This window comes from Siphateles boraxobius, unplaced genomic scaffold, assembly GCF_051911475.1.
Source record: "Siphateles boraxobius isolate OS27281-9 unplaced genomic scaffold, OSU_SipBor_1 12, whole genome shotgun sequence".
In the NCBI taxonomy this organism is placed as follows: domain Eukaryota; kingdom Metazoa; phylum Chordata; class Actinopteri; order Cypriniformes; family Leuciscidae; genus Siphateles; species Siphateles boraxobius.
This window is the reverse complement of record NW_027508722.1, coordinates 22906788-22922524: the sequence shown is the minus strand read 5'-3', so window position 1 is coordinate 22922524 and position 15737 is coordinate 22906788. Positions and strand designations below refer to the sequence as shown.

The 15737-nt window shown below is 41.8% G+C and overlaps 1 protein-coding gene and 1 non-coding gene across 2 annotated transcripts; one reads left to right on the top strand and one right to left on the bottom strand.

Annotated features, from left to right (window-relative positions):
* Positions 1–3932: 3932 nt before the first annotated feature.
* trnat-ugu (transfer RNA threonine (anticodon UGU)) lies at positions 3933–4005 on the bottom strand. Its single transcript has one exon. It is a non-coding gene; the product is annotated as a tRNA-Thr (tRNA).
* A 4250-nt stretch (positions 4006–8255) lies between these two features.
* On the top strand, positions 8256–14800 carry pdp1 (pyruvate dehydrogenase phosphatase catalytic subunit 1). Its single transcript, XM_077213587.1, has 2 exons — positions 8256–8398; positions 11475–14800. The coding sequence occupies exon 2, from the start codon at positions 11502–11504 to the stop codon at positions 13059–13061; it is 1560 nt and encodes a 519-aa protein (XP_077069702.1). The 5' UTR covers positions 8256–8398; positions 11475–11501; the 3' UTR covers positions 13062–14800.
* The last annotated feature ends 937 nt before the right edge of the window (positions 14801–15737 follow it).

The window sequence follows — 15737 nt, the reverse complement described above, 5'->3', positions numbered from 1 at the left end:
CCCGTCGGGGCTGACGCGAAGCTCTGGCCCGTCGGGGCTGACGCGAAGCTCTGGCCCGTCGGGGCTGACGCGAAGCTCTGGCCCGTCGGGGCTGACGCGAAGCTCTGGCCCGTCGGGGCTGACGCGAAGCTCTGGCCCGTCGGGGCTGACGCGAAGCTCTGGCCCGTCGGGGCTGACGCGAAGCTCTGGCCCGTCGGGGCTGACGCGAAGCGCAGGTTCATCAAGGCAGACGTTAAACTCAGGTTCGTCAAGGCTGACGCGAAGCTCTGGTTCGTCGGGGCTGACGTGAAGCACAGGTTCGTCAAGGCAGACGTTAAACTCAGGTTCGTCAAGGCTGACGCGAAGATCAGGTTCGTCGAGGCTGACGCGAAGCTCAGGTTCGTCGAGGCTGACGCAAAGCTCTGGCTCGGCAGAAAGGAACCCTGGAACGGCGACCTTTATGGACTTCCGCGTTGAGATCAGTGGAGGATCAGCCATGCTGGAAACCAGTCCTGGATAGCAATAGACCGATCCGATGGCAGCTTTGATGGTAGGTGTGACGTGAGGATTCTCCAGCTCGTCAAGCGTGACATGACTATACCCTAGTTCGGTGAATGTCGCGGCGTCGTGGAGCTCCTTCTCCATCTTACTCACAGCGAGAGCAGAACCACTCAGTAGAAGGGCCATGTCAATATACTGCATTAAAGTACCGTGGGGATCATGAATGGGCATCAGTGACCGGAGCGGTTCAGATAACCCTCCACGGAAAAACACCATTAAACATTCGGTACTCATTATCGTGAAACGTGCCAGTTCAACAAACTCTTTGACATACCACTCAATCGATCGATCCTCTTGACGAAGTCGCATAATCTCAGCTCCCGTATCAGTGTTCGGTATTGCTGCGAAAGCTCGACGTGGAACCTTGCTGTCGAATTTTACCGGGAGAGCTTGGCGTTGAAATGGGATTGGATCAGGGCTGGCAACTGTGGTGACAGGTTGAGTCTGCGATGGTCCCGGTGTGGAAACCTGTAGACCGCGAACCATCTTGGCCAACCTCTCCAATGACGAGGTGAGTTGATCCAGCTGATCCCGGTGTACAGCGATCAAATCCGCATTGGCTGACTGGGAGGCATACAAGGCTGACATGCTGCTGGATCTGTTTATGTTTAAGTCTTCTGTCATGATACAACCAGACACAGGTAGATCCAAACGCAGCGTGAGTTTATTAGAGGGTAGTCAGACAGGCAAGGGTCACAGACAGCAAACACAGCATAGGAGACAAGGCAATACTCAGAGTCCGATAACCAGGCGGGAAGACAGAGGCAGGCAGCAGACAAGACGGAATCCAGGAAACAGGCGATGGGTCAGATACACAGACAGGACTAGACTAGGAAAAGCTTGGTGATGTCCACAACAGTAAAACAAGACTTAGCAATGAGTGATAGTTAGAGTGGAGTATAAATGAGTGCGGAGCTGCGTGAGGAACTCGATGCAGGTGTGAGAGTGATCAGTGGAAACAGGTGTGTGTGAAATCAGTTCAGGGTGTGTGCATGATCAGTCCCAGGGAAGGCAGTGCAGGGGTGGAGCACCCTCTAGTGACACTCGAGGGCAATCCAGCCGAACATCGTCACACCTAGAAGAAAAGGTTATTCTACATAGAACCTTAAAGGGTTTTCTATCATGGAATAATTATGGATTTATAGTTTAATTTTAAATGTTAATGAAATGCTTTGAATTAAACAGCTTGTAAACATACTTTAAAATAACCTGTTGAACATGAAAGTATTATGCAATGATTTAAGACATTTCTCCTTATAGACTTTTTGGCATAATTTGACAGTAAAAACATGAAGACAGCACTTTATAGTTATAAGTGTAGATCTTAATTTCAGCTTTGATCTGTAGATCTGCTTTGCTTAATTTCAGCTTTGCTTGATGTATGTGGAGAAAAACCTGTACCTGTACAGTTACACAGAAAAGTAAATATCCAGAAATACCCATATACGTGGCGTACAGACATATACAGGAATCTGTGAAATTTCATGGATATTCACAGCTGAAACAACTGATGGCTGTTAGGTGTGAAGACCTTTATGTTAATTACCGGCTGTTAAGGTGCTTGCTGTGTTCTCAGATGGAGGGTGGGCCAAGGAAGTTTTTACAAAACAACCTTAAAATAGTGTCTTAACACTACTGAACTCTAATATAGCTAGCTTTATTATTTTTGACAGGGCCATTAGAGAACATATGATTTATAATGTGAAGGCATCCTCTCTCCCCAACTTCATTCTTCTTTCCATATTATTTCACAGAAATTAAGCTAGTCCTTTGGGGAGATGTGATTTCCCTAGCAGTATCTCTACAAATAGTCATTAATGCCCCCAAAAAGTCAATGTTGTTATGACATGTGTATCTTTCCCTGGGCAATAACAGTGGAACTGGTCAATAGTTATGTTTATACAAAACTAAAAAGAGTATTCATATATACTCATTTATATGTGAATAATTATAAACCACATAATAAATAAACACTCATACACACACCCCACCCCGTTGCAAAGACCTTTGTGTTTTTACTGATCTCCGGTCGGTCACACTTCTTGAGGAGACATTTCAATCGCACCAGCAACAGCTACAGACTGAAACACTGTAAGCCTGCACAGTTCTAAGCAGGATCCACTTCAAAATCATGCACAGACCAGGTAAGAATGATTATCTAAATTGTGTAAAAATTAATATATTTAATGTCAACTATATTTATACTGTATTTTTTCTCAAATGTTTCCTCTTTTCCACAGTATCCTACACACAAGACTGGGTCAACTCATCTTCTGAGATTATGTAACACAAGTTCAGAAGGTTGTTGCAATCTTTTAGTATGCATTTTTTTACTTATTCAATTAAATATTTTCTGTTACTAAACATATTTTATGCCTTTAAGGTATCCTAACAGATTCATGATGAGGCTTTGAAGAAGAAGTATTCTTTTATTACGGAAAGGCCCAGCTGAAACACTCAATCAAGGTTTGGGCAAAAAGCCAAAGAGAGACAACAGAAATTGATATGATGTAACTATTTTTAAATAGATTGTTTTGAGCATTATCAGTGATTACATTACTGTTATTTTGCAGTTGCTGGAGATGAAATCAACAAAGACAAATACAGAAAGAGCAGTGTGGAGGACAGAAATGGTGGAGCTCTATGTAAGATGAGGAAGATGTTCTGGATTCATGCAGGAGATGACTGGAGTCTGCTGAGACACATCATCTTATGTGTTATTAACTGCCTTTGAAATCTTTCATTCAAAGTAGATGTTGTATTTCTAAATATTGTTTTCTGTTGAAATTGTTGTTTTCTGACTGTTTTTATGTTTTAGATATATTTACTATTTTCCCAAATGAAGACAAACAATTAATTATTGGTTAAACTATATTTTTTCTGTCTGCCCACCTGGTCTAGAACCAATCAAATCACACACCAGCAATGGTTTTGGGAGGGATATATTTGAAAGAAAACCAACCAAATCATTAATTCAAAGGGTTTTGGGAGGGGTATATTTTACATGTAACCAATGATGTCACTTTGCTGTAGGGTTTAGGGTGGGATAAATTTCAAGTTGACCAATGAAATTAAGTCTGTGGCCCAATAGCTGTCTGGTTTAGGTGAGAAAATGTCCCCTGACAAAACCCTTGAGGGGATTACTTGCCATGGCAACAAATGTCTGTAGCATTGTAGAATGCTTTAGCAACATACGTTGGAGTTGTTATTATTACGGAAGTATTCGGACTGGTGGAATTTGATAGTTAGGAGTACTTGTAGATACTTCGCTAAGGTGTATACAATACATTACTAGTCTGGATACACTTCTTTTCATGCAGTGCAAGTCACTGCACTGAGTACGAGTACATCAATTCAGGGTAATTTTAAGAACAGTGAAAATTTTCCTCAGCAGGCCCCAGCGAGGATCGAACTCGCGACCCCTGGTTTACAAGACCAGTGCTCTAACCACTGAGCTATGGAGCCTCACACAACAACAGTCAATAGCGTGAGTATTTGTGCTTTGAGTTAGCATGACAAAGACACACCTCAAGGAATTGGCAGGCAGCCCAAGATATCTTAACAGATGCTTCAGTGCTTTGAGAAAAAGTCAAAGTTCAATGTGTGAAACTCTTGGTAAAGTGAATCTAGTAGTTTGTGTGACGTTTTAATTATCATAACACAGAATTCACTCCACATTTATGCATATTCTTACATGTAAGAAAGCATGAAAATCAAATCAGACTATGGAAACTGTTGGTCCGACATTATCAAACTAAACTCACTCCAAACAACAGACTGGTCACATTCTTTTAGCCCAACTGACTCAATTTGTTTGAAAGAAACTGTTCTAAAAAAGGAATCACTGTATAGATACATCATATGTAAAGACACTTGACAAGAGCAAGTGCTGACGTTCTGGTTCTATGTCCCTAGTAATGTACAGTCAGAATGAAAGACTTCAGAGTGCAAAAGAATCAGATTCATTTGACTGTGATAAGTTCACTCATGAGTACAAGACTCAAGATCAGACACAAACACACTGGTATTGATTGCAGAACTTAAATCTTTGGGTCTGATGTGTTTCTCTGGAGATTGTAAGAAATATTTACATTTATTCATTTAGCTGATGGTTTTATCCAAAGCGACTTACAATTGCTATATATGTCAGAGGTCGCACGCCTCTGGAGCAACTAGGGGGTGGTTAAGTGTCTTGCTCATGGACACATTGGTGTCTCACAGTGAATTCGAACCCAGGTCTCTCACACCAAAGGTGGGTGTCTTATCCATTGCGCCATCACCACCATCATCTTATCATCTTCATACCACACACACCAGACATTGGTGTAAAATTTGTGTAAAAGAAAGCTGTTTCCTTACTTTGATTTGATTCTATGGTTACTAAACCAATATGCATAGTCTCCAAAAGTGTGTTCCTGAGTCATAGACCTCTGGAGCCAGGGCACAGGCATATGGATAAAATCTCTCTGGATTATTAGGAGCCAGCTGCTGCATTTTGCATAGTCTCAGACTGGTCAGATCATTAGAGAATCAGGTGTGTATTTGCAGCCCATAGTCACAGGAACTGATGACAGATACAAACAACAGGGTTACTAGTACCATACTATAGTACGACTTATTGGGCCTGGGGAGAAGGGGGCCCAGTTGTGCGTTTTAGTGATGACCATTTTGTATTCATTATGTAATTCACTTTTGTAATACACTCTTTAAAATAAAGATGCTTTAGTGACATCAGTTGTTCCACGAAGAACCTTTCCATTGCACAAAACGTTCTTTAGTTGGAAAAACAGTTCTTTAGAGTCTTTAGATTATATGTAAATATGTTTATTTACTCAAATGGTCTTTCGGGAATCAAGCTACACCCACACAATAGAAGACAGTTCTTAGCCAATAGCTGCGTGGCTAGGAGTACTCACATCTGACAGGAGACTCGCTGCCTGTTTAAACAGAGCTCTGGAGTGCACGCATTTATGTAAGAGACCATAGACGTGTTGTCGGTTCGAATCAGTACATGTTGCTGCTCCAATTTTGACCGAAAGGCTTCCAGGGCTAAGGACACCGCCTTTAATTCCAAATGGATTATGTGCCACTCTCTCTGTGACTCCGACCACATGCCTGAAGCAGGAACGCTCAAGCACACTGCTCCCCAGCCTGAGGTTGCTGCGCCCGTTGAGACCACGGTGCGTTGCGTCACTATACCCAAAGGACCTCCTGGGCTGAACATATCCGGTTTGCCCCATGGTCTCACTGTGACGCAACTGTGAGTGACCGTAATGCACTTGTGACCTGAAGACCACACCCTCGACGGAACTCGAGTTTCCAGCCAAAACTGCAGCGGGCAAAACTGCAACTGCAAAATATGCAGCAGGCCCAGATGGCACACCGAAGAAGCCTCTGAAATTCCCTCAGTGAAACAGACTTGCCCGGTCTGAAACGGCGCAAAGTCGATGAGATTGTCTCTATGATGGGTTGGTAGCCGAGGATGATGTACTGACTCTCTCGTAGCACGGGCTTCTCCTCTAACCCTGATGTTTCTTCCCAGGGCCCGGCCACTGCCTGTTTCGGCCGAAACGAGCTTCCGGTTAGGGGCGGGGCGCCACGGCGGGCTGTCTAGCTGGTCCTTGAGCGTGGCGAGGTGCAGGAAAGAGTGGGATCTCGACGATGGCTGGAGTGAGCGACGGGGCATCACGTGCCTCATTACTTTGGCGAGCTTTTGCATCTCGGAAAAGTGCTCCGTGACCGACTCAACGGCGTCGCCAAAGAAGCCGGGGGGAGTGACTGAAGGGTTCAGGAGCGTCTTGCTGTCCGTGTCCTTCAGGTCAGCTAAGGTTAGCCATAGGTGCCTGTTAAGGATGACCATGAGCCATGACCATGGCCTGTGCAAAGCGCTTGGCAGCCATCAGCGTGAGGTCCGTTGCCGCGCGCAGATCCCTAATGACGTCCGCGTCAGTGGCGCCGCCGTCCAGGGATTGTAACAGTTTGGCTGGGAATACCTGCAGTATTGTCATGGCGCGAAGAGCTGATGCTGCCTCGCCCGCAGATGCATAGGCCTTGTCTGCCTGGTGGGCCGTGAACCTGCACAGCTTGGAAGGCAGGCTGCGGTCCGAACCCAATGCAGACGAAGACGGGCACAGGTGCACAGCGACGGTGTCCTCGACGAGTCTCCTCAACACACCCATGCATTTTATATTGCCCGTGGACCTGTCAGTATTTGCATGCTTCACGACAATTTGGCCAGCTGTCCCCAGCTGGTGTTAGCCCATAAGATTTAAGCAAAAGTGGAGAAGGGAGGAGTTCCCATATACGTCACAGCTGACGTAACGTTGAGTTACCGCCTTGAAAGGGAACTTAAGACTTCACAGCACACATAAGATCTTCCACAGATACTGTTTTCACAGAATTCTCCATTTTATAATATTTGAAATGATCCGAATACTTTTTTAAATCTTTTTTTGAGATCTTTTTCTGTTACTTCCTGGAGTTTCTGAATACCCAGATTGGGTTTACCTGTCATTAGACTCTAACAAACACTCATTTTTATTTTTGCATCTAATAATCATCTTCTGAAAGGGGAGCAGAATCTAGTGTTCCAATCCAATATCACACACCGATATAAAAAAGCATTTTAGCAGTTAGGATTTTAATGTGTATACAGTATAGGCCTACATAAGCATATTTACATAAAATACTATAATTCAAGGATTGTAAGTGGGTTCTCTGTAAATAAATTAGTTTCCCCCTGATTCACTTCACGTAAATTGAAATTTATTACACAAAATATTTTTTATTTATGTAGATTTGGTTTATATTTATGATTTTGTGTAAATAGTGCATTTCATTGGTGTTTTGTTTTCTTTTTGTTAGGAGTTTAGAAAAGTCATAAATGGATAGTGCACCCAAAAATGAAAATTTTGTCATACTTTTCTTACCCTCATGTTGTTCCAAACCTGTATAAGTTTCTTTTTTCTGCTAAACACAAAAGAACATATTTTGAAGAATGCAAATAACCAAACAGTAGACAGCACCCGTTGACTTCCATAGTAGGAAAAAATACTATGAAAGTCAACTGTTTGGTTACAAACATTCTTCAAAATATCTTCACATACAAAGTTCTTCAAAAGTTTAGCTTATATAGTAGGGAAGTATGTGATTTCAGATGCGGCCTTTGCTTCATTGGGTCTCCTGACAACTAAAATTATAAGAATGTTTCTAACATGGCAATACAAATATCAATTTTTAAAAAAGTGGTCACCCAAAAGTGGCTCAATTTGCCCCGTTTCTACCACTTTGAGAAGATACCCTTGTGATTTACAAGTCTAGGCAACATAACTTATTGGCAAATCACCAGCATATATTTATTTGTTTGGTGTGGGTTAATAATCAGGTTTTGCAAGTATAAAAGTAATTATATTTTCTATTTAGAAGATATGCCTGAACATAACAAATTTTTTGAATAAACAAACACTTTTCCCATTTGTTCCTTTCAAACAAAGACAGACTGAAATCAATAACCTAGTCACTGCGTCCACTGAAAAACCTCTAGCCCTCTACCTTCAGTCTCAGGTGATTTTCTCCAGAATTGAGTGCAGGTGAGATTTAGAAAATATGTTTTTTGTTAGAGCCTATTTTTGTCTTAATTATAATATCTACCGGAAAAGGAATGTATGGTTAAGCGCAGCTAGCTACACCTCTGATGACGAAGCAGCTACGTAAGTGAACCAATCATCTTGTCCGGGCGGTGTGGGTTGGAGGCGAACTAGACTCGCAGGATGCGGGCGGGGTGAGCAGTGCATATTATGAACAAATGTAGCCTAATCTAGCATAGACCACAAACTCAGTCCTCCACTAATATCCTCAGGTAAGAATACTCATCTTTTGTCTTGTGGTAATGAGTTGCGCATGCAGTTTGTAGCTACGATGATAGTATGCTATGATTTCCAAACAGCGTATTTCAGACGCATTAGGTTAGCGTTTGATATCTGTTCACGATACAGTCACGCAGTAAAACATTGGGGGTTGCAGTACGATACAAACCTTGTGCTATCTGATTTTTTCCACTTTAAGTACATGGACATTTATTAGATTAAGCTTCTATGTTGGTATTTCTATTTAATTATGTTGCCATGCTCAAATGTTCAGTTTTGGCAACTTAGAAGCGGGTAATGTGGAGGGGGCGAAGAAGCCTGAACTGAGCGTTTTCCTTTTTTTCCAACTTTCGATTTATCTGTAGATTGTAAATTTAAATAGTGGTAACTTGGGTATATTGATTATATGGTATGGTGCAAGTAACTTGCCACGTAGTATTAGCTCGTTCTTTAAAACATGTAAGTTGTAACCATAGAGCGCGTGGTGTGCTTTTTTTAGAGTATGGCACTTTTATTTTAACCTTCTGTAGGCTATCCATTTTGCTGATAACTTATGTGCGTAGTACTGTGCTTGCAAAAGGGTGTGACCTTTTTTTTTAGATTATTTACCCCAAATTGGAAGTCAAAACTAAAGGACGGGGTCTCAAGTCTCACCTCAGAGTTGAAAAAGTATCAAGAAATGGGCGTGTATAGCTGTGGGAAAAGGGGAGAAAACAATCAATAAAACACAGATCCAGATCAGATAATGGACCTGTGCCGCTAGACATGACCACAATGCAGCCCTGAAGTGTCAAATAGACTATCCCCTGCGAAGGCCTCATCAAAACAACAAAAGTTTTTTTTTCAACGACAAACGTTTTGTCAAATGACATTGTTGTGTAAATGAACTGCCAGAGCGCATTAACATTTTAATGTTTTTTAGTTGAAAATTTGATTGATGTTTTGACTACTGACCAATTTTCTACATTAAAAGTTGTCTTTTTATTTGGGCTAGTAAAATTAATTTCGGGCTACCAAATTCTGAAGACTGTCTGCCCGAAGGGCTACAGCGAGCCCTGTGTACTGTAAAAAGCACTATATAAATGAAGGTGACTTGATTTGACTAATTATAAAGACATGTGAATATTAAAAAATGAGTTGAGGGCACCTTGATGCATTTAAAAAATATAATCCTGTATGACAACAAACTCACAAGAACGAAGGAGAAATGCAGAAGAACATTTAAAAAGTTTAATAACATTTTCATTACATTTATAAGCCCTACAGTCTCATAACAAATGAAACGCGTCAGTTTAACACAGAAAGAATAAAGGCATAGTTACTTTTTTGTCCATTGTTTTTTGAATATTCGGTCTACATCCGTGTATCAGAATTCATCATGCCATCACGTTCATGATCAGACTTATGTGCAAATAAGTATTCTTATTTGCATATAATAGTCTTTTTCAAATGAAGAAGTGGTGATTAATGTGCGCATACACTGCTGGTTCATGTTTAGAGCACTACTAGAGTATATAAAACATGTCCAAAAAAACTTGAAACATGCTTACTCCACTCCGTATATGATCTACGATCCGTGTTGTTAAACTCATTGCGGTGTTTCGTCTATTAAAGGACAAGTTCGGTATTTTACACTTAAAGCCCTGTTTTAATATCGTTTCTGATGAAATAGAAGTATTAAGATTGAAATTTGGACGAATGCTGCTGATGTATTTTTTATCGTATTTTTTGTCCAACTCCATTGACTTCAGTCAGGACAAAAACAACGATAAAACCTGTTGGAAAGCATCTTTTGCAGCGATTTTTGTGTGAGCATATCAGTGAACACCCAAGACCACTCGGTGAATTTCACGTCTTTGTAAACTAAAGTTTAATGTGTTTTTTGAATGATTGTTCCAGTGCCCCTATGAAACCATTGTGTAGGTGGGCGGGTGCTAACACAGAAACCGAAAATTCTCGGGACAGCAGCATTTGTCCAAATTTTAATCTTAACCATTCTATTTCATCAGAAACGATATTAAAACAGTAGCCTGGCACCGCCCTCCTACGTACTTCCGCTCAATTTAAATTTTCCTTCAGTACTAGGTCTGGGATTGTGCTGTAGTCTTTGGTTTTCTCCGATCAATTTTTTACCGGGCCAATCAGCGAACACAGGGAGTGGCTGAGAACGATGACATTGATGTCGTGCGTTATTTTGAGTTGTAGTTCAGTAAATGCCGCGGAGAAAGATGCAAGCGAAGCCATTCAGTCCGTTGTGGCAACGCTGCCGAATATCAAGAAGTTAAAGCAGGAGCAAGAACAATCTTTGCTTCGTTTTGTTGGTGGCCATGATGTTGTGGCCCTCCTCCCCACGGAGTTTGGGAAAAGTTTGATTTTCCAGCTCGCCCCGTTAGTGGTGAATGAGTTGGCTAAGGCAAATGCTAGGCATACGTCACGACCAGACGTTAGCGATTGTTTATGGCAGATCCAGAGTGACTCTGGGCAGATCCAATAGTTTTAGACTTCAATAGAGTACCCGCCTACAAGGAAGTTAACACTTGTCAATGGAGCGGTGCCAGACTCTATGTACAAATGAAATGTACGAGAGTCTGGTGGGACCAGGCTATTAAAACAGGGCTTTAAGTGTAAAATACCGAACTTGTCCTTTAAATTTTGTTACAGTCATTATTTGTGCTTTTAGTGTTTTCAGTGATGTGCAGCCTGTACATATCTGTTCACATCTCTTGCAACTCTTATCTCTTTATGTAATGGCTAAATGTTACAGGGGACAGTAATAGGCCAGTGGGACAGTCAATGTGTCCAATGCCAAGAATGTAGCATGGAACTATAAATAGCCTTGTGTCACTCTCCCATCCTGAACGGAATGGATTTTCCATGCCTTGACATTAGCCTTGACTTAGTCAATGAGAATAATCTTCTGATGACTACAGTCATTTGAATTGTTTTTACATAAAGACTAAAGAACTTGATAAGCATGGCATCTTGACTATCGAGACAAGTTTAAATCCAGGCAAGTGTAAAATCTGAGTTTTGTTTAATTTTTGTAATTGTGCTGTGGTTTTCCTGCAGGTTCTTTGAGGGTAAGGTCAAATCATCATGGCTGCTACCTCCCAGGTGTTCAGGGTCATCCATGGCAGGAGATTTGGTCAAATCCTGGTGCCAGCTATAACATGCCAAAACTGCTGTCTGTCGTCTCATCCCTGCACCAATGCAACTCAGCCACATAGTTTTGTTCAAAGATGGCGGCACCAGTCACGGGGATACAGGACCTCACCCGCAAGACACACCTACTACCTGACCCCACCTCAGGTTAACAGCATCCTAAAGGCAAATGAGTACAAATTTAAAGTTCCTGAGTTTGATGGCAAGAACCTTAGTTCAGTCATGGGCTTTGACAGCAACCAGCTACCGGCAAACGCACCCATTGAGGATCGGAGAAGTGCAGCGACGTGCTTGCAGACGCGCGGCATGCTTTACGGAGTATTCGATGGCCACGCAGGCTGCGCTTGTGCTCAGGCGCTCAGCGAGCGGCTCTTTTACTACATTGCTGTTTCGTTGCTGCCGCATGAGACGTTGACGGAGCTGGAGAATGCGGTGGAAAACGGACGACCTGTTCACCCAATTCTGCAGTGGCACAAGCATCCCAACGACTACTTCAGCAAGGAAGCCTCACAGCTCTACTTTTCCAGTTTGCGCACGTACTGGCAGGAGCTTCTGGACCTGAGCGTTCCTGGGGAGCAACCTGATGTTGCCGAAGCTCTTGTGAGTGCCTTTAAAAGGTTGGACAATGACATGTCCCTCGAAGCACAGGTTGGCGACCAAAATGCGTTCTTGCACTACTGGATGCTTCGTGTGGCATTTTCAGGTGCTACTGCGTGCGTTGCACACATCGATGGTAATGAGCTGCATGTTGCCAACACTGGAGATGGCCGTGCAGTCCTGGGCGTACAAGAACCCGATGGCTCTTTTTCTGCCTTGACGCTCTCCAATGACCACAACGCCCAGAACGAATCCGAGGTGCAGCGCGTGCGGTCCGAGCACCCGCTTTCCGAGGCCAAGACTGTGGTGAAGCAGGATCGTCTCTTGGGGTTACTCATGCCATTTCGCGCTTTCGGAGATGTTAAATTCAAGTGGAGCATCGAGCTGCAGCGCCGTGTTCTTGAGTCCGGACCGGACCAGCTCCATGAGAATGAGCATGCCAAGTTCATCCCACCCAACTACCACACGCCACCCTACCTTACGGCGGCACCAGAGGTGACACGACACCGCCTTCGTCCACAGGATCGTTTCCTGGTGCTGGGCTCGGATGGGTTGTGGGAAACGCTACACAGGCAGGAGGTGGTGAGGATTGTGGGTGAACATCTCACTGGAGTGCACCAGCAGCAGCCAGTCAGTGTTGGTGGCTTTAAGGTGACCCTGGGTCAGATGCAGGGATTGTTGCAGGAAAGGAAGGCTCGTATCTCCTCCACCTTCGAGGACCAGAATGCAGCTACACACCTGATTCGGCACGCGGTGGGGAGTAATGAGTTTGGATTGGTAGACCATGAGAGGTTGTCAAAGACTTTAAGCTTGCCAGAGGAATTAGCTCGCATGTACAGGGATGATATCACTATCATTATAGTGCAGTTTAACCCACACGTCATAGGTGGACAGTAAAAGTGGACTCTTTCATCCACACACTTTGTTACATATCTTGTGCACAATCTCATCGTTGTATTATCAGTAATATCAGTACAGCAAAATGTTACCTATACCACTGGAATGTATTACATTTTAATGTTCATTTTTATTTTCACACATATGCATGGCAGCTGCCTTAAATGGGAATCTTAATATCTCATCAGGTGAGTGGTGTTGGTTCCCAATGTTACATGTGGAATGAAGCCAAACAGAAAAAGTTATGCTGAGTCCACCACAGACCCGCTATCACGATTAAACAGTCACAATGCAACAGAAAATCCTAAATTAAGACTGGAAATCTCATATCTGGTGAAATTTACTAATGTAGGTTTAGCAGATTTTGCACTGAGGAGAGACTTTAAATAGTGAGGATGACTGTAGTGTGCCAAAATTCTTTTTGTTGAATGCTTTTAACTTTTGAATGAATGATAAAGGAAGGTAAAACAAATGTCTTTTAAAAATGAGTTTAAAAGAAAGACGAAATAGGTCAATATATGTACTTTTGAATTAGAATGCTCTGTAACAGATATGTTGAATAATGAGAAGATAGTTCACCCAAAAAATAAAATTGTCATTAGTTACTCACCGTCATGTCATTCCAAACCTGTATGACTTTTTTTTTTTTTTCCAAAAACAATATAATTTGAAAAATGCCCCAGTGACAGTCGGTGTTATTTTGAACACATTGACTTAAAAAATGGAAGTCGTCTTTTTTTTTTTTGCGCTGTGCAGATGGAAATTTAAATCATACATGTTTGAAATGACATGAGGGTGAGAAAATGACACGTTTTATTTTAGTTGCTAATGCAGTGACGGATGTTTTTCAGAATCTTTCATTTTCTAAGTGCTTTATATTAGTACCATTTGCAGTCTTTATTTTACTAAATTCTCTTTTTTTGAACAGTATGGCTTTAATAGATGCAGTTTTTAATGAAGTACATCTTTAAGTTCAACCAAATTATATTCCAAAAGTTCCATTCATGTGTAACGTAATAAGAGACAAACCTGTTACTGCTAAATATATTAAGATTCTCTTTGTTACTTTCACATACTTCAGTTCCCTCTGACCATAATTCTTTGACAATGCTGCTTGGCCATTGCTGAAAATCTGTTTACTGAGGTGTGGAGGGTTCTCTGAAAGGTGAGGGACAGTTATTTAAAGAAACCGGTTAATGACAACAAACCCTTCTTGTAAGAAGCACTGTATGCTTACACTGCTGTGGGGAAATCTGAATTGTGTTTCCAACTTATTGAGTTGATATGCGGTTTTTTTCCAAGTGTCACAACATTTTTCAAGTTATTACTGGCCCCAGGGTAGAGATTAGAACTTGAGTTCAATGTTATATTTTGGTCCGAGGGTTATTGAACAAGGTTAAAACCATTGTGTGATTGTACTTTCTTGCCTGTATGTTCTCATCTCTTGCACAAGAACACAGCTGATTACCACATGAAATGTTTTGAATGATAGTCAATCAGTGTTAAGTAATACAGTTACAAAATTATAGGCTTGCTAAAGTGTAAATAGAGACTACTTTATATTGGAATTACTTAATACTTGAAGTAAATGTATGCTGCAGCTTAAGTTTGAAATGTTCAGTATATTTTGCAGAATGTCACAATTTAACAATATTATAATACTATGTGCTGGTGCATGGCTTGTGCGTGTACTCCTGCTTTTTGCATTTAAAATGTTTTAATAAAAATGCTATAACCCATTAATTGTCAAATTTTTGTATTTTGTTGAAATTAGTGCATGCCGTGTAAAGGTTTCAGTTTAAAGCTGAACAGTCCAGGCAAGGTCCAAACAGATCAATGTGACTTTTGTTGGCAGAAGTTGCATTTCATTCTAGGAATGCACATTTATTTAGTATGAATGATTGAACTTTGTGTGTCTTTTTGGAAGGCTACCCAAACAGAGCAGTTGGTTCAGGGACAGGGGTCAAGCCATCAGGGTGTCAGATCACAGTTTCTAGTTTGTCAAACTTTAAGTAGGTCAGTCTATCATAAGGCTGTCATGACATGGCAATTCTGAAACTTTAAATGTCAAGAGTTTAGTGTGTTCTAGGACATGCATATCTGCATAGTATTTAATGGGCCTAACCCAAATACCTACCATGGCTTCTGAATTTTCAGCAGCCATTACTCAAGTCTTCAGTGTCACATGATCCTTAAGAAATCATTCTAATATGCTGATTTGGTGTTTTAAAAACATTTCTTATCAATATTGAAATCCTTATGCTGTTTAATATTTAATTTCATGATTCTTTTAAAGAACTGTCTGGGGAGAGAAAAAGCTTACTGAACCCAAACTTATGAACCGTGATTTATGGTAGGCCTACTATACACATTATTCTAGGCAAGACTTTGTTACAAAATGTTACAGGGGATACCAGGGGCCCGTACCATGATGGTGATTGGACAAACTCCGGGTTACAGGATTAGTTTTGAGTTGACAAAACCAAACCAATCCAACCAGCCTTTGTTGGTTTCATGATGATCATCAACTTTCTCTGTCAACTCGGGCTTTGATCCTGAGTTTACGAGTTTAGGTGTGACATCAGTAGCGGACAGCCAATCACATGCTGAGAAAGAGTGAAACTGCGATTCTTTGCTCGCAAGAGAAGCAGCGATTCACTTCTCTCTTTTGCAAGA

Excerpts from the sequence above, each read along its gene's own strand:
- pdp1 (XM_077213587.1), top strand. The coding sequence starts at position 11,502 with ATGGCTGCTACCTCCCAGGTGTTCAGGGTCATCCATGGCAGGAGATTT.